The sequence below is a fragment of the Balaenoptera musculus genome, chromosome 5 (genome assembly GCF_009873245.2).
Source record: "Balaenoptera musculus isolate JJ_BM4_2016_0621 chromosome 5, mBalMus1.pri.v3, whole genome shotgun sequence".
Taxonomy (NCBI): Eukaryota; Metazoa; Chordata; class Mammalia; order Artiodactyla; family Balaenopteridae; genus Balaenoptera; species Balaenoptera musculus.
Window position 1 is genome coordinate 33,440,483 of NC_045789.1, and position 23,667 is coordinate 33,464,149.

Genomic DNA, 23,667 nt, shown 5'->3' on the forward strand with positions numbered 1-23,667 from the left:
GGTGCATGGGGTTCTCACTGCGGCGGCTTCTCTTGTTGCGGAGCACGGGCTCTAGGCACACGGGCTTCAGTAGTTGTGGCTCCTGGGCTCCGTAGTTGTGGCTCGCGGGCTCTAGAGCGCAGGCTCAGTAGTTGTGGTGCACAGGCTTAGTTGCTCCGCAGCATGTGGGATCTTCCCGGACCAGGGCTCGAACCCATGTCTCCTGCATTGGCAGGCGGATTCTTAACCACTGCACCACCAGGGAAGTCCCAATAACTGTCCTTTTTGAATAAAACTTTGGGATCGGGCCAGGATCTTTAATGGAGAAAGATTTCCCCCAACTTTAACTCTGAATATTTGTCTTTCTCTTGTTTATAGCTTTTAAGAAGAGTGTATTACTATTAAAAAGGCTAAAGCATACAAATCCGTTCATTTTAGATCACTGTCCCCACACTGAAACTGCCACGTCTTTTCTAACCTACCCTAAAATTTACTCCCAAGACCTAGAGAGATTCAATGGAATGACAAACTTTTTCATATTAAGAGTAATCAGTGATAGTGATAAGAAACATTAATTTCATGAGTGAAAAGCTCTAATGACCCAGAAAGAGATCTACTTTTATCTTTAAATAAAAGGTTAGCACTTAGTTGAAAGCTTTGACTATTGCTGAGAAACAAAGCAACTGGCTTGAACCAACTGAACTCTAAGAAATGCTAGCTAGGTATTCACTACTGGTATGGATAGGGAAGTTGGATAGGGAACAAGGCTTGTAAATATCGAAAGCAATTCCTAGAGACACTTGCCATTCTATTGAAAGTGCACTAGCTCTGTTCCTCAGTCCCAGGAATGCCCTGAGGAGTGAGCCTTTGGAAGAGTCTATCAGGACACAAGTTTTCAGGAAGAAAAAACCAACCTGTATTTTATGCATCCAGTAGGTATACGGCATCTCGTTAGAGGCTTCATGGCAAGCCATGAAATCATGGAGGCTAAAAGGAAAAAAAAAAAAAAAAAGAAAAAAGCCAAACCTTCATAAGGCGAACCCCCTATTTCCTTAGTTATGTTTGCTTCAAGAGTAGGTAATGAAAGAACTGGCCTGGACTCTAAAAAGATGTCAATGTCATGAAAGGAGAAAAAGGGAAAGCAGGAGGAAGAGAGTGGGGAGAGAGAGAAAGAAAGGGAAAGGACAAAGAAAAAGAAAAAATGAGACTAAAGAGTCATGACAACTAAATGTGGTGTGTGATCTCTGACTGGATCCTGGGTTGGGAAGAAGTAAATAAAGGATAATACTAAGATGACCATGAACTGTGTCTTGGATAACAGTATTGTAAGCAGGTTAAGCTTTTTTGAGTGTGATAATTATACAGCCATCAATAAGAGCATGTTTTCATCCCTAGGAGACAGATGCTGAAATATTTGGGGGTGAAGGGCCATGATGTCTGCAACTTACTCTCAAATGGCTAATCCAAAGGGGGAAAAAAAAATCTAGGTGCAGGATGGACGTTCAATGTACTATTCTTTCAACTTTTCTATAAGTTTGAATTCTTTCAAAATAAAAAGTCTGGGGGAGGAAGAAAGGAGTAAATAATTCTCCTACCTAAGAGGATGGGGAGATGTTACAAGCCTTAACTCAGGAGGAGAGCCTAGAGGAGGCTGGAGTTATTTAAACTGATGCTAACTTGTAAACCATACATGTGTACTGGAAGCTCCCATTCAGCATTGCTGAAAATCAGTTGTAGAAAAGAAAATATTCTACTTACTATAATCTGTCTAAACTTTCCTATGCTGTCAACACATTAAGTTCCTTGTGTAGACAATGAAGTATATAGTGCAACACTCGTAGGACTATTAAGTATTTCATTTTACATGTGAAAAATCTGTTAACGGGGAATTCTGTACCATCTATATATAAGTATAGACAACATATATATAAACAAGAATATGAAGGGAAGACGTGTTCTTTTACCTGGTAGGAAAATAATTTTCCCCAATTATATTGTTTCTAGTTGAAAAATACTTTTAGCTTCTCCCAAATTTGTATAGGTATCTTATTTTCTGTTAATGCTCCCATTCTGTTGCCTCACTATGTAAACACACAGGCAATTTCTCAATTTGTGCTTCTCTGAAATACATCTGTGATGAAGAACTTCATATTAATTGTCATTCATGCTGTTGTGAGCTGTGCCATTTTAAGTGCTGAAACCTACTGGCCACTATAAACTAGAAGTACTATCTGTATTAATATTTTAATGGTGCAAAGTTTAGAATATGAGTACCATAATAATAGCAAGTAACATTTACATGCCACTTGAGACTTATGAAGTGCTTTCATATACATTAACTTCTCTGCATAGAAGTAAAAATGGAAAAGAACAAGAAATACGTAAATAAGAGAGCTAGCTAGCTGTGATAAATAAACAAAGGTTATGAGTGATGACAGGCATCTTAAATGTTTACAACCAGCTATAAAGGAAAAATTCCCTGTTGTGTTGTCAGAAATGAACAATTAGCAAATTCTGCAGAAGGGAATGCAGTCTGGTGCTTTATGCTAAGAATGGGAACCAGGCAATTCTCACTTCTATTTTTAACTGGGTTCCCGACCTCCTTGTGACCTTGCAGAAGTCCAAAAGGCACTCAATTTCTTCTCCTACAACTGGGGTTGGAGCCCCAACCTGGTTCACTGAGGTGGCCTATGAGTTGGCAAGCATCACTGAAAATTCAAGACGCTATTGACAATCACATATTACTGCCTGTCTGCATCTCCTAAGAAAGCTGCAGAGCATGACAAAGACTCTTGATTGATTATATGCTTCCTGCTTTTATACTTGTGAAAAGAGATTCATGCATCAAAATTTGGAATAGAGTACTTTTAAGGCTCCTGGGAACACTAACGTTTTCTGATTCCCACTTATTCTCCCTGCCCCAGCACCCAGGCCTTATTATAAGGATGCAACCAGTGGTGGAAGGCAGGGAAACATGAACATTCGCTATCAAGAACCCTCTGCCATGAGTAACAAAACGCTCTTCAGAGGAGCCCAGCCTGACTACATTAACTATGCCAGAATCACCAAGCCTATGCTTGTCATATTTGGGATGCCAATGGCAAATGACTTCTTAACTTGGCCAAGGTTTTTAAAAGAGCTAAGGAGAAAAGTTCCCCAAGATGCTGCAGTGTAGAGAATAGCCAACTTCTTCCCCCAAACTAAATATGAAGCTGAAAATACATCTAGAAATGGTCAAGAAAGGTCTATCCCAATGGCCTCAGAAGACAGGTGTATATACCTGTGGTGTGGAGAAAGAATTCCACAGAACCCACCCCAAAAGAGTATCTCACACCTGCTCCCAGATGCAAGGCAGACACAGTAAAACTGGCTGGGGCTAATGAAGGCAGAACTGGGCATCCTCCATTCTCCTGCCCCCATGTTTCCATGTGGCTGGATTCTGCTCTCTATTCCATATTCTTTTGTCCTCAGAGAGGACTGACTTTTCTGACGAGTGACTTTGGGAAAAGGAATCGAGCACATGTGGTCAGCCCCTTATGGCTCAGCATTTTTATTACAGGCTCTAGTAGAAATCACCAGAACACAGCCCGTCTGAGCTCTTTCTGATCAGCATGCCCACCGAGATGATATATTCTGGTTTACTCTGGCCATGTGATAAGCTTTCTGCAAGTGAAAGGCCTATGGTTTTGGGGGAGCTGAGTTCAACTGAGGCAGAAAGTACTAGAAGCCATTTGGATACATCATGTTACATTTTTCAATCAAGCTGTTATCAGTAATGAAGCTGGTAGGTTGTCTTAATTCTATGCTGATTTCTCAATTGGTTCTGACTCAAGAGGGGAAGGGAGTATTATTTTTATTGATGCCCTAAAACCGCACAATATCTTCCTGGAAACTCTTTTCTAGTACTCATTAAACCAATCCAGAAAGCCTGACAGCATCACCAATGACTCCATAGAGCAGAAGAAACCTGAGAGAGCCAGCTGCCGTGGCCGAGGATGCATGTCCTGTGGGTGCAGAGCTTTCACAGGTCTGCTGCAATTTTTTAAGCTCTGGAACTGTCCGTGGAAGAAAAATGAATGGTACCCAGCTGCATGATTTCAGGCTGCATTTTTATTATAGGCTTCTAGCGTAAATCACCAGAACAAAGCCAGTATGAGCTGCTTGAATGGCAGAGACAAAAACTGTGTCACAGAACAGTGTTAGGTAATTTTTTAAACTACTGTATATTTATAGCAACAAAAGACCTCTAAGCTTTCGTACTCCTGGGCACCTTTGGTAATGTGTTTTTAGTTTATTTTCTACACATTCCCACCTCGTTTTTTAGCATTACAGACTTGTGGGTGCAGTAGTGTACCAAATTCATTTTAAACACTTAGGAGTTCTAAGTAGAGCGCTATCTCCTCTAACAAGGGCTTGGTGTTATTGTACTCAATGTCTCATCCAAGGGCATATTCTGAGGGGAAAATAAACCTGCCTAATGGGATGTGGAAATGGGAGAAAAGCCCTTTCTAAGCCCAATACTGAAGGTTTCTTGCTCAGGAATGAATCTCTGGGGAGATGCGTGTGCTGCCTGGAGACGTTCCTTTCCCAGAAAGGAGCATGTGGCCGCGTCAGAGAGTCACCTGGGGAGAAGGCCAGACAAGGTCCCTCAGGTTCCCTGAGGCTGGGGTGGAGGGGAAAACAACCCCTCGGCTTCCTCGTGGGTTCCCTCCGCCAAAGTCCTCTGTCCCTCTTAATTCTACTGTCTTACTTTTTGTTGTTCCTTGAGAGGAACAAGATGGCATCACCATTTCCACACAAAGGTGAAGGGAACAATTCATTCAGGCTGAATTGCTTTTGGAAAGTGATAACCTTTAAAGGCAATGGGTGAGAGTGCGCATCCTTGCACAACCAGAGGGAATTTGGAAAGAACTCAATCACTTGATCTGTGTCTGTGATAACAGGACAGATAGGATGAGCTGGGAGGTGTACAGATCTCAGCCTCAGCTGCAATCAGAAGGGAAGGATATCTTGGTGGCAGAGGAAAGGAAGCCTGAGAGAAACATAAAGATGCCTTTCCTGTCCCATTCGGAGTCTAAGTCGCTCACCTTCACAGCCTGGGCTGCAGACCCAGCTACATGGTCACACCCTCTGTTCCCTCCTGTAAAGTTTCAATTGTAGTAAAGTCTCAGCCCAGACCTAGGTTAAAACAAAACAAAAAAGTCTGCCCTAAGAATTGATTGCCACAACCTGCTCTCGGGCGAACCTGGGGTTCAAATTTACTAACTCTGTGGTCTGGGAACCCCCAAGCTAAGAGATAAACATGAAAAATGGCCTGGCTTAGACCTGAGGTATCTGGCAAAAGCCAATGTAAAAGCTCTTTGGAGAGATTCCCTCTTACCCCAGCCAGAAGATTCCCACTAGTAAAGTCCTGTCAAACATGACTTCATAATACAAAATACAACAAGAAGATCATCTACCATTTGCCAGAATCAGCAGACACATTAAAAAGCAGAACAAGATAGCCCAAGATACCAAAATGTTCATTGCAGCTCTATTTACAATAGCCAGGACATGGAAGCAACCTAAGTGTCCATCAACAGATGAATGGATAAAGAAGATGTGCCACATATATACAGTGGAATATTACTCAGCCATAAAAAAAAGAAATTGAGTTATTTGTAGTGAGGTGGATGGACCTAGAGTCTGTCATACAGAGTGAAGTAAGTCAGAAAGAGAAAAACAAATACCGTATGCTAACACATATATATGGAATCTAAGAAAAAAAAAAAAAAGGTCATGAAGAACCTAGGGGTAAGACGGGAATAAAGACACAGACCTACTAGAGAATGGACTTGAGGATAGGGGGAGGGGGAAGGGTAAGCTGTGACAAAGTGAGAGAGTAGCATGGACGTATATACACTATCAAACGTAAAAAAGATAGCTAGTGGGAAGCAGCCGCATAGCACAGGGAGATCAGCTCAGTGGTTTGTGACCACCTAGAGAGGTGGGATAGGGAGGGTGGGAGGGAGATGCAAGAGGGAAGAGATATGGGAACATATGTATATGTATAACTGATTCACTTTGTTATAAAGCAGAAACTAACACACCATTGTAAAGCAATTATACTCCAATAAAGATGTTAAAAAAAAAAAAAAAAGATAGCCCAAGAACTTCAGGTAATAGAATTTCTGAACACAGGCTATAAAACATTTAGATTTAAAGTTACCAAAGAAATGAACTGAATACATGAAAAAGGAACAAGATATTTTCAAAAAGACAGGAGAGATTTAAAAGAGAAAACAGAATTTCTATAAATAAAAGATACTCTCAGTGAAAAAACAAAAAACAAAAAACAACTCAGTGGGTATGTTAAAGAGTAGAGCATATATAACAAAGAGAGAATTAGTGAACTGGAAGAAAATGTAGAGAAAATTTCCCAGAATGAAACATCGATAAAAGATTCTAAAAGAATATTTCATTATGGCTACTATTTGCATGGTAAAATGTATAGCTGGGAGCTGCCCATAGCCAGGGCTGCTCTCTTAGTGGGGCGTCTGGAGAAATCCAGTGTCCAGGGCACTGAACTGGTAGCTTATTAGGTCAGATCTCCTTTCACCCATTCTTCTTTGGAAGCAGCACTCTTTTCCTCTTTTCTCTCCCCCCCCAGATTTAGATCTCTCACCTACTGGACACTAATAAATAGCACATATGATCAGCGTCAATGCTGAACAGTCAATGCCTGTGTGTGTGTACAGTATGTGGACATACATCTATTAACATTACCACAAATACACCAGTTGATGGTATCCATGTTTTGTAATATACACATACCTACAAAATAATAGCACCTACATAAATCAGACTTCCAGCAATTATGGTAGAACAGAGATTGGAGGCTGAGCATTAAACTGAGGTCAGAAACATGAGTTCTAATCTGACTAGGACATGAAGTAACTAACTGAGTGATGGCCGGGCAAGTCACAACAGCAGTTCTCTCATCTAAGTTAAAAAGACTAAATTGAATGACTTCCAGGATCTCCTCCTACTCTATTCTCACACTGTTTACAATGTCGAGAAGCTAACTAGCTTCATACCATTCATGTACTTTATTTTTGTAAGACAGGTCTCTACTCAGAGCCTGTTCTTACTTACATTAAGAAATGCAATCATCTGGCTTTCTGGGCTGGAGCAGACCAGAAGTAATAATTGAGAAGTGAAAAATGAGCAAGAAGTGGTTCCTAGAATCAAATATACTGACAGTAGCTTAACGAAGGAGTTGAGGGGTAGATGACTGCAATAACAAAGACTGTAATATGAAACCTAAAAAGAATGGCTATCTTTAGCCATTTCCTGTAGGATCAGATAATTTTACACACCTCAGTAGACCTTGAAGGCACCATTATGTTACAACATATTGCTGATAACCTTGAGCAATCAAGAAAAGTTAGCTTATGTTCAACATACCCTATTTAAAAGGAGAAAAGTAGAAAATGCATTTTAGAAAGATTCCTATAAAGAAGTTAAAACGTATCAAAAGGGTTTTAGATACCTGGAAAATTCTTTCATGTGGACTCATGTATGTGCTCATAAGTATCTGCAATTATATAGAGAGATATTTATTACGGGTGTTATACATACATGTTCTGTGCAAGGTACTGTCAAGTGGCCTGAGTATGATCTATGAGCTGCTTTATAAAACCTTACAATCAAACACAGAAATCCCCATAAACAACATACATAAAGGATGGTCAGTCAACTGTGAAATATATATTGATACAACGTAGAAGCACTAGTATTAGATTTCACTGTGGGGAATACTGCATGTGAGAATGGCAGAAGGGTGGGGGAAGGGAGAATGGTCGTGAAGAGGGAGGCTTTCAAGAACCCACCGAACGCTGGAAAAAGATCCGAGGCAGGAAGGAGTTAAATGCTTCCCCGAAGGGAGGGGAGGTCACGCTGCCTACTGGACATGAAGGTCCATGATGGTCATGCGTCAGCTGAGTCCACGGGGGAAATCCAGTTAATGACGTCAGAGGGCAAGTCTGGACCATCAGAGAGTTTAAGAGCTGAAAGGGAGCCTCTCCACGTTTGTGTGCGTGAGCTCGCAGACACACCTCTTTTGTAGAAGCAAGGGTCACGGGGCAGAACACCGCACCCCTGGAACACCCCACTCTACAGAGGGATGAGGAAAAAGTATAACAGTGGCTCAGACAACAGCAAGATTAGCGTCTGAGAACACAGTGTAATTATAAATTCTACAGGTTACATTAAAGCAAATCACTGAAGTGGAAAAACATTTTAATAGAAAACTGTCACATTTTGTCTTCTTAGTCAAATAACTAACCATCATTTAAGTGTGAATGGGCAGAGAGGCAAATACAGATCTGATTATAAATGTATGCATTTAAACACTTTTCCTGAATGCTGTTTTCTTGAATTTCTATTTTGTTTAGAAGTCTTGAGTTAAAAAATGTTTATAAGGGCTTCCCTGATGGTGCAGTGGTTGGGAGTCCACCTGCCAATGCAGGGGACGCGGGTTCGAGCCCTGGTCTGGGGGGATCCTACATGCCGCGGAGCAACTGGGCCCGTGAGCCACAACTACTGAGCCTGTGCTCCGCAACAAGAGAGGCCGCGATAGTGAGAGGCCCATGCACCGATAGTGAGAGGCCCGCGCACCGCGATGAAGAGCGGCCCCCGCTCGCTGCAACTAGAGAAAGCCCTCGCACAGAAATGAAGACCCAACACAGCCAAAATAAATAAATAAATGAATAAATTTATTTAAAAAAAAAAGTTAGATTTATTTAAGAAAAAAAGTTTATAATTACATTTAGAATTAAGGGTTAGAAGAGCGCTTCAGCCTAATGCTCTCTAGAACTATTAAGTATTTCTAAATCTATTAGGTCCTTCAAAACAAAACTTATTACCAATATCTGCTATGTTTCGAGAGCTAGAATATTGCAGATTTACTCAGCTTTAAATAAATCTGCTGTAAGAAATTTTAAAAATAAATTAATCTCAAAGTACTTTACATAAGCATTCACATTATCTTTTCTTAAAGGGGCAGGATCCCTTTCAGAGCGATTTGCATACACATTCAAGAAGAAATCTCCAACATAAAGCATGGTAACTGCATTGTTTGTTAGTTCCCAGAGGGCAGGCATCACTTTAGATTTATTCACATCAGATATTCCTCCCTCTTCATTCCCCTTCTGCTTGCTAACATTAGTAACACTCTTGTGAATAAAAGAAAAGTTTTGTAAAACGGGTAAACAATATCTCCGTTCCAGTTTTCATGCCATAGCTGCCAGGGCCAATCTAAAATATTTTTGACATGGAAAACTCCCAATGCTTTTTCAGACAGGCTGATCCTGAGAAAAGCGGAGAACATTCTTGCATACGCGTGGGGAAAAGAGCTCCTATCGCCCTTTCCCCAGTTCTAGGAGCAAGAGGCAGTCATAGTTACTAGGCAGTTCTGTGTTATGTACAGATAAACGTTTTCAAACAAGTAAAACAAGAGCAGAATTACTAGTCTCTTTAATATTTTTTTTTGAAATGAAATTGACCAGTATTGTTTATTAACATGTTAGAGGTACTAGTTTCTCATTAATGGAATGTGGCACAGCCTGATCAGCAGCAGCAGGCATCTCAGGGCCACAGACTGACAGCCTCCCACCTGCGGGCATCAGCAAAGCAACAACGTTCTCTTCGCTTTGCTTTCTCCTACACAGGGATCAACACCAGGAGGGAGCAAGCACCTTGAGAGTATGTGTGAGTGTGAGTGTGAGTGTGTGTGTGGGGTGGGGGGGGTCTGCACAGGCATAAATTTCAAACAGACTTGATGCCTTGCTGAAATCTCGCCATTACTAGAAACATTTGTAAATTATGAACAAATAGACTTGTATATCTCAAGACGTTTTATCAAACAAATATATTTCCTTTCCTATTTTTCTTCCCATTTCGCATCTCACATACAAAATATTACAAGTAGAGAGAGTTGGAATGACATGGATAAATAGGAAATAACTGACTCGAAGCAACTAACCTAAGATTCTGTCTATAATTCTACAGACAAATAATGATTTAATAAATTAAGGGAGATTCTATATCAGAGTAAGGGGTCTTATTAGGTCAAAGTAATGAGCGAAGCTGAATGCCTGCTAATAAAAACAAAGAGTGTTGTCCTTGGTTTAGCTGTAATCCTGCCTACCAGCAGGAAAATAGGCTGAGTAACCTTTTCAGTCTGAAGATTTATGATGCGATTCCACATAATTCTAAAACTAAAGGTAAAATAAGAAGATAAAGTGCCTGTAGTCCTAAGAAACATTCAGAAGAAGGGTCACTAATCAGAATGGAGGGGGGAGGTTGTAACCACTGGTAAAGACAGCAGCCTAAGTGATACAGAGCTGGTGGTGCAGACATGCTGAGGTGGGGGGGACATGGGGATGAGATCAAGTATTATGTCTTCACACACAGACATTTACATACACATATAAATTTATACATACACACAGCCAAGCTCAAAAGAAAGGAAATCTCCTGGGGCCCACATCACCCAGGGGTATAACTCCAGGAGACAGAACAGCAAAGGGGTTAAGAGTATGAACTTGGAAGCCAGACTCGGGGTTTGAATCTAGCTTGTCCACTTACTTTCTAATTGGGATAATGACAGGAGCTGCCTCATAAAGTTTATGAGGTTAAAATGACCACACACACATAAAGAAAGCACTCAGTAAATGTTAGTTGACTTTACTACCAACAGCATTGTTAACCACACTGAAGAGACACCAGTCGTTGGCGATTTCAAGAACCTATGGCACAGAAGTCAAGGCTGGCATTCCACTGCGGGCAGGGAGCCGGGAGCCACAAAATCCTGGTCCAGCCAGAAAATCTTGTGCCACCAACTGAGGAGTTGATATGGAGGAGGCCACCCACCTAGAGCCCCTGGCCCTGTTCCTGGCGTGGGTGTGGGGCTTGAAGGGCGGCACCATCCAAGCGGTGTGACAGCTGGGGGCCAATAAATGAACAGAGAAACTGTATGTTTAGTAAAGCCCAATGGGCCCTAACACAGTCACCATGAATTCCTTCCAGAGATGCCGCCACAGTCCAGGGGAGAGTCTTTAAGTGGAGATATCTCACTGAGTACTGAGCAGGATAAACAGAAACAAATCCATACCTGGACATATCCTGGCCAAAGCTATCAGAGAGGAAACACAGATTTCCTACAAAGGATGCAGACTTCTCGTTGGCAGTAACAGATGCCTGAGGACAACGGAATCATGTCTTCCAAGTGCTGAGGGGACAGAACTGTCAGTTTGGGATTCTATACTGTCATTCAAGAGCCAGGGAGAAACGGAAGGGACTGGAGGCCAGAAAAGCTGAGAGAGTGGATCACCCACAGACCCAGAACTCAAGACACACTAACAGAGGCAGGAAAGAGCACCCAGGAGGAGAGTGAGATGCAAGAAACAGTGTTTGCTAGAGAAGGAAAAATCAGATGGGAGCCTCCTCAACCGTCCACAACCCAACCCCAAAAGTTGTCTTTAGCTGTGGTTGGAGGGGCACCCCTTCCCTGAGGTTCCAGTGGGAGAGATGTCTTTCTCCCTGTGCTCCAGGGACAGCTCCGGATTTCTCAGGAACCTGATTCTATCAATAATTTCCTCTCCCCTATATGTCACTCCTTTAAACCTAACTTTTGATTGTTTAACAAAATATTAGAGGCACGTATTTAGCAATAATTTACAACGAAAAGCAGCAGTTCCCGCCACCCTCTGCCGCTAGTCCTGAACCACCTTCAGATCTTTGAGCTGTCATGTCTGGTATTTATCTTCCTATTTTTAAAAAATATGCTGTGCCAGGGGACCTTTGGAAAATCCATCACTTTCTGGCCGAGGCTATTGGCCATTTGCCATGTAACAATCCTTCCTTAATCTGGGGAAAAGACAGACTTGACAAACTGCCCCAATGACCCAATGTTCTTGTTTTTGGAATATGGAGCCACCAGACTAGGCCCATGCCATTCCCAAGAGATAATGTATATCAGTTACAAGGTGAGATATTTTGCAATACTTTTATGTTTTATTCTGTACCATAGAATTTACCCGTGCTTGTTGCTTTATCACATTTCTATTCAAGAACAACATAAGCTGCCCCTAAGTGTAAGCCCATGATGACTTGAATGACATTAAAGTGGAAAAGTCAGGTTGGTAGGTAGGTAAGTCATTCCACCCATGGGGAAGCAGGGACTCCTGCCACATGCCTGAACTTGGCTGTGAAGGATCTAGGATGAGACTTTCCTCCTAAGAGTAGGGTAAGGGTGGGAGTTACAGGTGGGGGAATAGGTGGGATGCTGTCACTGTTCGAACTTTGGGAACAAAAAAGAGAGAAATGTCACCAACAGAAGGCTGAGAAACCAGCAGAGGTGATATCTGACTATTACTTAATATTATCTATATATAAAAACTTTTAAAACTTTGTTGAAAAACCTTTTGCCTAATAATTTGTCTCTTGGGAGCTCTAAATCTTTCACTCATTACCTTATTAGAAAAAATTAAAAGCTAGAAGAAATAATAACAGCCAATTAAAAAAACAAAACCAAAAACAAAAACCAATCAATCAACTTAGGGCCTGAAAAGAAAAAGAGGCTCCCCTTAATCTGTGGCCAAAAATATTCCTAACGCATATTCCTACATTACTTTTTTCTTACTTTATCAATTTAGGACATGACTTCTGATTATGGTAGATAAGAATTTAGTTCTTTTACTTGCCAATATCCCAATTATATCACCGTTTTTTTTACATGAGTGGTTGGTGTTTCTATTATTATTATGTAAATATGTCTCTCCGCTGAGCTGTAAAGTACACACCAATTACATGTCCTTTCTTGAATGTTTTGTTTCTTCCTGGAGTCGACAGGTCTTTCATTTTATCATTTGCTTTATTTTCTTATTGCCTATTCCTTATTATTCTCAAAGACTCTGGTTTCTCAGACTCATAGACACAGAGAACAGACTTGTGGTTGCCAAGGCGGGGTGTGGTGGGGGAGGGATGGACTGGGAGTTTGGGGTGAGCAGAGGCAAACTAATATATATAGAATGGATAAACAAGGTCCTGTGGGACAGCACAGGGGACTATTTTCAATATCCTGCGACAAACCATAATGAAAAAGAATATGAAAAAGAATGCACATATATGTATAACTGAGTCACTTTGCTGTACAGTAGAAACTAACACAACATTGTAAATCAACTATACTTCAATAAAATAAAGACTCCAGTTTCTATGTAAAATCTCTTATTTACACAAGCATTAGATACCTGCTCTTCCCTCCCCACCTTCCTTTTTTTCTCGAAAACTCTGTTCTGGAGCCATCTCCTCCTTTCCCACTGCTACACAGCCAGCAATCTGAAGCCTCTCCCTGACTTCAGCAGGTTCCCGTTTAATGGAAGGACAATTTTTTGAGAATCTGCCTGTCTGAAATATCATTATTCTACTGCTCCACTTGATTTATAGTGCTGGATACAGAATTCTAGGTTAGGATGATTTTATTTTTTCCCCTACGATTTTTAAAGGCACTATTCCATTATCTTCTAGTTTTAAGTGCTGATTTGCGAAGTCCGATGCCTTTCTGATTCCCAGTCCTTTGCGTGTGACTTTCCTTCTCTGTAAGTTCTAGTATCTTATCTTTATCCCTGGTGTTCCAATTCTACACTTCATGATGACAGCTCTGCATGGGAGGCTATTTTTATTCCTTTCACTGGGTCACTGGCAGGCCCTTCTGACTTGCAGACTCATGTCCTTCAGTTCTGGGAAATTAATTTGTGCCATTTGTTTGATAGTTTCCTCTTGTCTACTTCCTCTCTTCTCTCTTCTGGAACTCCTGTTAATCAGAGGTTGGACACCTTGGATTGATTCCCTAATTTTCTTATTTTTTCCCCGATTGTCCGATTGCGTGTGTGTTACACATTCTGGAAGATTTTCTTGATTTTATCTTCTGACTCTTCTGGATTTTTTTTTCCATCCTAATTTTAATTTCTAAGAGCTTTTGTTCTGATTGTTTATTTTTTAATTTTTTTAAAAGATTTATTTATTATTTATTTATTTATTTAATTTATTTCTGTCTGCATCAGGTCAGGTCTTAGTTGTGGCACATGGGATCTTTGTTTTTTTTTTAATTTGTGAAACAAGTTCAGCAAAAATATATTGAGAATAAAAGCCAGAAACTGGTAAAGAAAAGCCAACCGAAAAAATATACAAACTCTTCCCCCAAGTGATGAGACCCTCTGGGGAGGATGCCCCACATGAGCCTGTGCTTTAAAGGCCGATGTGGCAGCAGCGTTTGGTTCAAGTCCACGGAGAGAAAAACTACAGGGGAAATCTCACAACTACACTACACTATTCACCGTTCTGGGGCCGGCTTCTCTCTAGGATGGAAAAGAAGCATTTGGAGGAAAAAATTCACATTAGTACAACCAAAAAAATCATATAGCTGTTTCATAACAGCAAAATAATCAAAATCATGGTTCCCAAGGCATTCGGCGTCTGAGTCCTTGCCCAGGCCCCACCCTGGTCTCCTCTCCTGAGTGATGGCAACAGGGAAGTAGGCCGGGTAACGCCGTCAAGATTAAAAGAGGTAAGAGTGATCCTCAGAAAAAATACTACTCTATACATCTCAGGTGAGATAAAAACATTTCATATGCCAATTACTTTCCAATCATAACTTTAACTTAGAAAAATAGAGCGGGAGGGCACCCTGACATTCTGAGATTCAAGTGTAGCTGTAATGCTGTGTAGTCAGACTCGTCTTTGTTGAGGCAAGTGGGATCTTTCGCTGCGGCGCGCAGGCTCTTCATTGTGGCGTGCGGGTTTTCTCTTCTCTAGTTGCGGTGCGCAGCCTCCAGAGCGCGTAGGCACTGTAGTTGGTGGCACGTGGGCTCTAGTTGAGGCTCACGAGCTCAGTAGTTGAGGCACGTGTGCTTAGTTGCCCTGCGGCATGTGGGATCTTAGTTCCCTGACCAGGGATCAAACCCGCGTCCCCTGCACTGCAAGGCAGAGTCTTTACCACTGGACCACCAGGGAAGTCCCTGATTGTTTATTTTTAAACAGTGGTATCATGTTCTTGTTTCAAGGATGCAGCTACCTTCTCTTATCTAAGGATATTTATAAAAGCTTTTAATTTTTAAAGAATTCTTTTACCCTGTGCATTATCTGTTGCCTCTTATTTTTTTGTTTTCTTTTTATTTTGGGCTCTGTCCACTACATCGGAGAATTTCTTCAAATGTCTGGTGATATTTGGCTGTCAATTTATATATATATATATATATATATATATATATATATATGTATACACACACACACACAAACACACATACATACATACACACACAAACATATATATATTTTTTAAATTTACCTCTTGAAATGATCTTTTTTTTTTTTAGGAAATTTATTTACTTTTTATTTATTTATTTTTGGCTGCATTGGGTCTTCATTGCTGCACGCAGGCTTTCTCTAGTTGCAGCGAGCATGAGCTACTCTTCGTTGTGGTATGTGGGCTTCTCATTGCGGTGGCTTCTCTTGTTGCGGAGCATGGGCTCTAGGCGCACGGGCTTCAGTAGTTGTGGCTCACAGGCTCTAGAGCGCAGGCTCAGTATCTGTGGCTCACGGGCTCTAGAGCGCAGGCTCAGTAGTTGTGGCGCACAGGCTTAGTTGCTTCGCGGCATGTGGGATCTTCCCAGATCAGGGATCAAACCCGTGTCCCCTGCACTGGCACGTGGATTCTCAACCACTGCACCACCAGGGAACTCCCAGTCAATTTATATTTTAAAGTAAGGTACTAAAATGCTGACTAAGCATTCTATGTAAATATCCAGGGCTTGCTGATTGGTGGCCTTCATTCTAGGACAATCAGTGAGGTGGCCAGGTAGCTTTTTTAATTGAGATTGCCCTAAATGTCAAGTTCTGTCAGGTTCCTGTGGGTTCCTGCTTGTGGGAGGTGGGAAAGAGAAGAGATGGCCCTACCAGTTCACTTGAGCTCCTCAAACGGGGCAGGGAAAGGATTGGGCAGGCCCTGGGGTTCAGAGTACAGACACTGTCTGACACCAGTACCTCTTGCTCTGCCTGGGGTCTCTAGGGGGAGTGTGTCACAAGCTGAATTTCTCCCCAAACTATAGATTCCTATGGAGGTAGGGCAGCTACCAAGGGGCAGAAGAGGACCTCAGGTCTAACTGCTCTGTATCCAGACTCCGAATTAATCCCTTTGTCTTTACCTCCCTCTGACCCTCCACAATACCTGTTGATCTCACATCTGGACCCTTTCTGGGGTTGCACAGGGCACACCATCTCATTTCTGACTACTGTCTCTTTCTGCAGGCTTTCTGTCCCTTTCCTGGGTTACACTTAACTTCGTTCTGCCAAGTCAGGCCCTCCTCCATCTACCATCTCTCATGCACTCTGGTCTACTCTCCCGCTCTCTCATAGGTTTATAACTTTGAATTCTTTCACTGTCATTTCAGTGGGGTTTTTTTGGGGTAGGAGGAGAAGGACAGATTAACATGTATACGTTCAATTTGCCACATTAATCAAAAGCCTCTTTAACTGCCCCCTCATTGGCTCCTTCTCATCAGCATTAAAATTATTTTAAATTTTATTTTATTGCAGTAAGAACACTTAACATGAGATCTACCCTCTTAACATATTTTTAAGTGGACGATATCTTACTGTTAACTATAACTCATCAGCACTGAAACAATCTCAAGTTTCTCCAACATTAAGGAAAATGAGGCTTTTTTTTTTAAACCGACTCTCTTTATTTATTTATTTTTTGCCCGCACCCTGCAGCATGCGGGATCTTAGTTCCCTCACCAGGGATTGAACCCAGGCCTTTGGCAGTGAGAGCGTGGACTCCTAACCACTGGACTGCCAGGGAATTCTCTACTGCATTCTCTTTTCCTTCCAAGCTAAACTTCTTGAAATAGTTGCCCACACTCTCTCATCTCTTCCTCAACATCCCCGAGATCTTCAACCTTCTGCCACCTCCCCTCTAACCCCATCACGGAAACACTTCTTGTAAAGGATATCCCCCTTAATAGATCCAATGACTACTGCCTAGTCCTCACCTTACTTGAATCTCAGTAAGTTAGATACCATGTACTCACTCCTCAAAATACTCCGTCCCTTGGAGTCTTTGACCCGGTACTCTCCTTACATCTTCTTACCTCTTTGCAATGGGATGCACACTCCTTAGCAGGGCTTGTATGGTACAGACTATGCTTTCCACGCCGGCCTCAACTCTTGCCACACCATATTCCAGTTCTATGCTACAACGCACGGAACTTCTTTCAGTTCCTAAAGCAAGCCATGCCCCGTTTTTCTTCTGGTCTTTGTACATCCCATTCACTTTTATTTGGCCAAATTTTGCAAATTCCCTATATCTGTGTTGAACGCCCCTCCTAGAGCACACTGTATTTCCACTACCAGCATGTTCTTTGAAAAGTACTGCAATTGCCCACTTAATTGTCCAAGCTCCGTGAGGACAAGACCCACAGCGATCTTTTACCTTCTTCAAACCTGTATCATTAGAACTTCTACAATGGCTAGTGCATGGGAGGCATCCAATAAATGTCAGTTGAGCGAATGAATAAAGACACAATCAAGAGAGGGGGAAGAATCTAATACCTACAGAAAGACACACTTTATCATATTTTCTCTTTAATGGGCCAGCAGAGCAAATGAATCTGGTCTACAGAAAAAGACTTGACACTATAACCTAAGTTCTTTTGGCTGCTTATTTCTATCTTCTTATCAGTGTATCTGACAAATGGTCACCATTTTTTGTATAAAAATAACCAAATGCAGAGTCAGAATATCAGAGCATCAATACACCATCTACACAGGCTTAGAGAAGGCCAACTGTCTAAATGTTTCAGTATATTTAAAATCTCTATCTAGGTACATCACTGGGTTTTGAAGGGCTGTGGGAATGACAACGTTTTATTCTGGTAGTTTTGGTATAATTTGGGTCACACGCTAACATAGGTCTTTTAAAGACAGAAACATTTCTGAAAAAGAGGCAGATTAGCTCTGTTGCGAGAATAACCCATTAGGCTGCTCAAACAATGAGTGTGGTAGGCTCTGAAGAGGAAAAACAAATCCCAGCTCGAGCAAAACTGGATTTCTAGCTTTTGATTGTCATTTAATGAATGTAAGCCAAGCTCTCAATGCTCCAATGTCCCAAACGACTTCACCGTCATGTTGATATGCCTATCACTGGGCAAGTATCTTCTTCTTTGGGGGCATAACAAGATGTCTTCAAAGCATGTTGACATTTAGCTATTTTGAATTGTCTCTAATATTTGACCACAGTTAGCCACAAGTAAAGAGCCTATCTATAGAAAACATGTCTATCTGCAAATAGATGTTTTCAATGTGAACTATAATGAATACCTTGCTAGATACTATATTCCCAGCTGGAGAAACCTAGAAAGAACTCAGCAGTTATGTCTAGTCTCTTGATAATGAACCAACCACCATGTGGAAAAAAAATGTTTTGAGCTCAGAAGGAAGAAAGAAGAGGTGTTGTGATGAATTGCTTTCCATTCACTTGTCTAAATAGATATTACTTTATTTCTACTATATCTGAGTCTCTGCACCAAAAAGAATTCGTACATTTATAACTGGAAAATTGTCTCTTCTCAAACAAAAACAATCTCTCCATAATAGATACTCTAGGGCAGAGGGAGCGAGGAAGGGAGGGACAGACACTCCTATACTTGCCTTCTCCCAGAAAGACCCAACAGCAAGTCAAAGGTGACCCTAAACATGGTTTACAGGAATAGGAGTCCTCCATGACAAAAAGCACAAGTAAGAAAAATGTTCCAAGACAGAGACACTGCCCCAGTATAACCAAAACCTTGGGTGCAGCAGGTACTTTGGAGGCACTGTCCATGACCTTCCATGGCAGTGACTCTGGGAAAAGAAAACCTCTGCCTCTGCACGCCTGCCAGTGCGCAGTTCAACCAGTTTTCACTTGTATTTAAATGTTAGAAAGTGTGGAACTCACTCAGGAAACCTCTCCCTGCCTGCATCACCACCACTTACACATTCCCTGCAAGGAGGGCAGGAAACCCACACCCAGTTGATACTATGTGTCCCGGACAGACTATGAGCCATGTATTAGCCCAAATATTCACATTGTTCCTTCCATCCTTTCCTTCAAAACTTCAACTACCTATGGGAAAATATATGCGAAAAATCTTGCTGATGAGTAAGTACACTGGACCCAGTCATTGCCAGTTTCAGTGAAAATGAATAGATAAATGAGTAGTTAACTCAAAGCACACTGTGGTTGACTTTTTTCTCCATTACTGACCAGTTCTTAATTTTCTAAAACCACAATCATTATTGACCTTATACTGTAATATCACGTGACATATGCTGCTTCCTTTGACGAGACTCCCCCTCCTCCCCCTCCTCCATGTATCTGCCTGACTCCCGCCTGCCTTCTCAGTTAGCTCAGAAGGTTGCTGCTCTTCCAACAACCCCTCCTTAACCAACCCTATCTCTTCCCCAATTTCTCACAACAGTCCTTCTCTTACTGAATTCGGTAAGCCCCTGCGTGGGGTTCCAAAACCATACTCCGCATATGACCTCCACAGGAGCAGTGACACAGTACTCTGTGCATAAGACACATCTCCCCAGCTAGTCTGAACTCCTCAAAGGCAAGGATCGTCGCTCATCTTTCTGTTTCAGTTCATAGCACAGACCGGACACTCTGGTACTGAGTAGACAATCTAAATTGTGTGTGAGATGAGTGAATGAATACATGAACAAATGGATGACGTTTAGACTTAGAAACAGAACTACAGAGATGAGTCTTTGGAAAACATTTAGTCCAACCCACTTCATGCAAAGCTCCCTAAACAAGTATTTCCTAAGAGTTATGTTCGATAAAACATGAACATTGTGTAATGAAAACAGCATACAATAAAAACCTTACCGGCAAAGTTCCAGGCAGAGATGCATCAAAAAAAGATACCAAAGAATTGGGAGGTGCTGCAAAGTCGACTTGAGATCCAGAGAAGAGTTTGGAGTTGGAGGCAATCTGGGCATGAATCTCCAAACCTACCACAGCTGCCCATTCACGTTCACTAAAGAGGAAGACATAATGGTTAAGAAGTTCTTAGATCTGTCACCATGCATGAATTTCTAAGAGCTGAAACCACAAATGTTAATTTCCTATTTGTGTTTTTAACTTAGTAAAATTTTATATCCTACTTTAAAAAATGTGTCATATTGTATTGGTGTATTGTATTTTGTTCAATGCAAAATGAACACCTACAGGACCGGCAAAGCAAAATTCATTTACAACATGGCATAAGGAGAGTTCACCGTGCAAACAAGAAGGTAACAGAAAAGAACAATTTGGCATCTGAAAACAATTTAGAAATGGGTATCAGGTGGTGACTGCTTGGCTGACTTCAATGAAAAGCAGCATTTTCTAAATTAACTGTGCTTTGTCAATTAATCGCTCAGTAAATGAAGAAAGCTTATCTTGTGAACGTTTTTAGAATTAACATAAACATCAGGATTTTATTACTAGAGAAATAATGGTAAATAGTTGCACATCTCATTATTAAAAAGGAAGGGAAATTCTCAGTCATGTTTGGAATTCATTTTCTAACAATGGTTTGCAAGTAAAGTAACCAGAGTGACAAAGATATAATAGATCACCACTAAATGACACCCTTCCTGGGAATTTTGTGCAAAGGGAAACATTAAACCATTGCAAGTGGCTTTTTTTTTTTTCTGGTTCCCCAGATCACTTTAAATTCCAAAGATCTAGTGTCAGGTTCCTTTGCTTGTTTTATACTTGATTGCTACCAAACCTATGAAGCTGCAATAATGCAACCTAAATGCTACAATAATCTCTTACCTGGCCACTCCTACTCTATTGGGTCTGTATGAACATTCCATACAGAGGTCTCTCCAGGTTCTTATAAGTGTGCTTATTCCATGGGTTATTATTAAACCCATGTATCCTGGGCAATCTGCAGACCACCTGGTGTACACCTACTCTCTCCATAGTCTGACTGTTCCTATCCTGCTCTTCCCCCAAGCAATTTTCTATATTATCGAAATTTTTGTTTACATGTATTTGGTTTTGTTTCAGTCATTTCAACACATGAAGTTCTATATCTGTAGTATTGATGAATTCCTTCTTTTTAAAGTTGGGAAGCACAACCTGTAATTGAGAGGAATTAAACGAAGAACTCATCAGAAATTTGCATTCACTAAAACCTTTTTCAATGTATTTTTGCAGTTTCATTACATGAGAGAAAAAAATACTTTCCATTCACAGTGAGACAACCTAATTTATGAAAGGAATAGAAACAGTGTTTCTGGACATTTTCCCTCTGCTCCTCCAACAGAAAAGCAAAAATAACGGCAACCTAACTATCTCAAAAGAAAAACTGAATATTAGACACATGCCTTATGTTTCTGTACTTAAAAAGAAACTATTTAGGTCTCATATAGTGAAATATAAACAGCTGTTCAGTGGATATTGAGCAAAATAAGCAACACTTTCTACATAACCAGAGGGAAGATCTCTTGTATTGGCTGCATTCTCCTAGGTCTAGACACACATGTTCAAAATGAAACGCCTCCACAGATAGGCGGTGTTTTCTGACTAATAACATTAAGCCACCACCAACCAGAGCTTGTAGGTAAAGGCTCTTTTTTACCTTTACAACACTGCTGGCTTGTAACAGCGCTAAATAAATGTCAGGTAAATAAGATTCATCTTCTACTGTCACCGACCCCAGTACTGGCGCTATTAGCTAAGGTGACTGAATCCACTCTTCTGTCTGTGCAACTTTCGAGTCAGGAAAACACGTGCTATTTTACACTCGCTAATTACCCAAATATGCCTGTCTACCTGAAGACAGCGGTTTATGTGTGGGGGCGGGGCTGACAGAGGGCCAGTTTCGTGCTTTCATTTAGGTTTCAGCGCTGCAACTTATAGCCCAGCACCTCCCGCCCACCAAAACGTCTAGACTGAAGGCCGGGCTGTAGTGGCCATCATCTCTCCAGTCACGCAATTCCACCTCACGCTTAAGCGGGGAGTAATGGTATGAAAGAGTATACCCTTTCCTCGGTTTCTGGGCCGTGATGAGGGGCTGCTGAGCCACTGAGCTCTGTCCCTTCTTCCCGCTGGACGTGGACCCAGTTGGAACCCCTCTTCCGTGGCGAGAACCGCCGCCAATCCCGGCAAATATCCAACGCCTTCCAGGACAGCACCAGCGCAGCATGGGGGTCGCCATTGCCTTTCCAGAGTCCTGGTCAGGTGATACAGCCTCCCTCTGCCGCAATGCTCTCTGGGAAGCGTAGTTCTGGAAAGGGATAAACCGCTCGAGGCTCGGACCGGAAGACTACTGTTCCCAGGGGGCACTGCGACTCGAAGGCTTCCGGAACCGGGCGGGGAGGGGAGGAGAGGGAATGAGAAATAGGGGAGAGGGTGGGAGGGGTTTTGGGTCGGAAGGTGTGACTCCTCCTAGTGGAGCGTTGGAGAGCTTTGTAGCTGTGAGCACGTGTGTGAGTTTGAGAGAGAGCAGATGGTGTCAGAGATCCAAAGCGGAGAAACCTGGCCAGGATTTTATAGCCCAGTTAACCTTTCGAGCTGAAGTAAATGACCTTGACATCTCCGCGAAGGCTTCGTGAACCCCAAACCCACTCAGTAAATTTTTTCTGTTTCCTTTTCCACTTCACACACCAATTTGTGCATTAATGCAACAAATACCTGTTTGCATGCCAACTATATACCAGACACAGTTCTTAGGCACTGGGGATTCAGCAATGAGCAAGGCAGTTATGGCCATTCTGCTCATGGAGCTTACATTCTTTGTAGACGACACGTACAGAAAAGTTAACAAAAATAGGATGCTTTCACATAGATAATAAGGACTATATTTCAGCAGAGGTGCTTGGAGACAAACAGACCTAGATTGAAACTTCAGGAACATTTTAACTTATTCTTTTTGATCCTGGCCAGTATTTGAAACACTTTCCTTACCTACAAGGAAGTCTTGATAGCAGATACCATCATCCCCGTGGACTTCTGTTTTCCTGATTCAAAACTCATCCCCTCTTGAAACTCCCACTGATTTCTTGTATTTGAACACACAATTTAGAATAGCCATTCAACCATTCTCTATTAGATCACCCTATTTTACAACGCCACATTATGCTAATGACTATCTAATGTCTATATCCTGTCTCCACTAGCTCCTTGAGAATGGGGAATTGGTCTGCCTTATTCAACACAGTACGACCAGAATACAGAGTAGGCCCCTCAAAAATATTTGTTGAATGAAGTAGTGCAGTGTGAAGAATGCATTTGACAAGGGATGGAGTGGATGCCCTTTGGAGTAGTAGTTGTGTAGGAAGGAGATGATGAAATAATGTGGTGGTTGAGGCAGAGAGAAATCGACCTCTGTGAGATAGATTAAGGAGGTGAGATTGAAGGACTTGGCGATGGATTGGATATGATGGTGGAAGACTAGGTGGGGGTCAAGTAACTCCTGAATTTCTGGCTTGTACAGCTGGATAGCCGATGAAGTTATTCACTGAGATAAGGAAAGTAGAAAAGAAACAGGTTTGCAGGAAAATATGACTTTGGTTGCCTTGGAGACATACAAGAGGAGAAGTCAA

At 41.6% G+C, this 23,667-nt stretch overlaps 1 protein-coding gene across 7 annotated transcripts in view; it reads right to left on the reverse strand.

Annotated features, from left to right (window-relative positions):
• GATB (glutamyl-tRNA amidotransferase subunit B) overlaps positions 1 to 22,329 on the reverse strand; it is a 92,059-nt gene extending 69,730 nt beyond the window's left edge. For 6 of the 7 annotated variants that reach the window (XR_005019933.1, XR_005019932.1, XR_005019934.1 and 3 more), the window contains exons 1-2: positions 22,105 to 22,307; positions 19,955 to 20,105 (exon numbers count right to left, since the gene is read on the reverse strand). Coding sequence is in view for 4 of the 7 variants with exons in the window: in XM_036852357.1 (XP_036708252.1) it covers positions 19,955 to 20,105; positions 22,105 to 22,280 (327 nt within the window). In the remaining 3 variants the exon portion in view is untranslated. Of the gene's footprint in view, positions 1 to 19,954; positions 20,106 to 22,104 lie in introns of all 7 variants that reach the window. The other variant, XM_036852355.1, reaches the window with a different exon arrangement.
• Between the last annotated feature and the right edge of the window lie 1,338 nt (positions 22,330 to 23,667).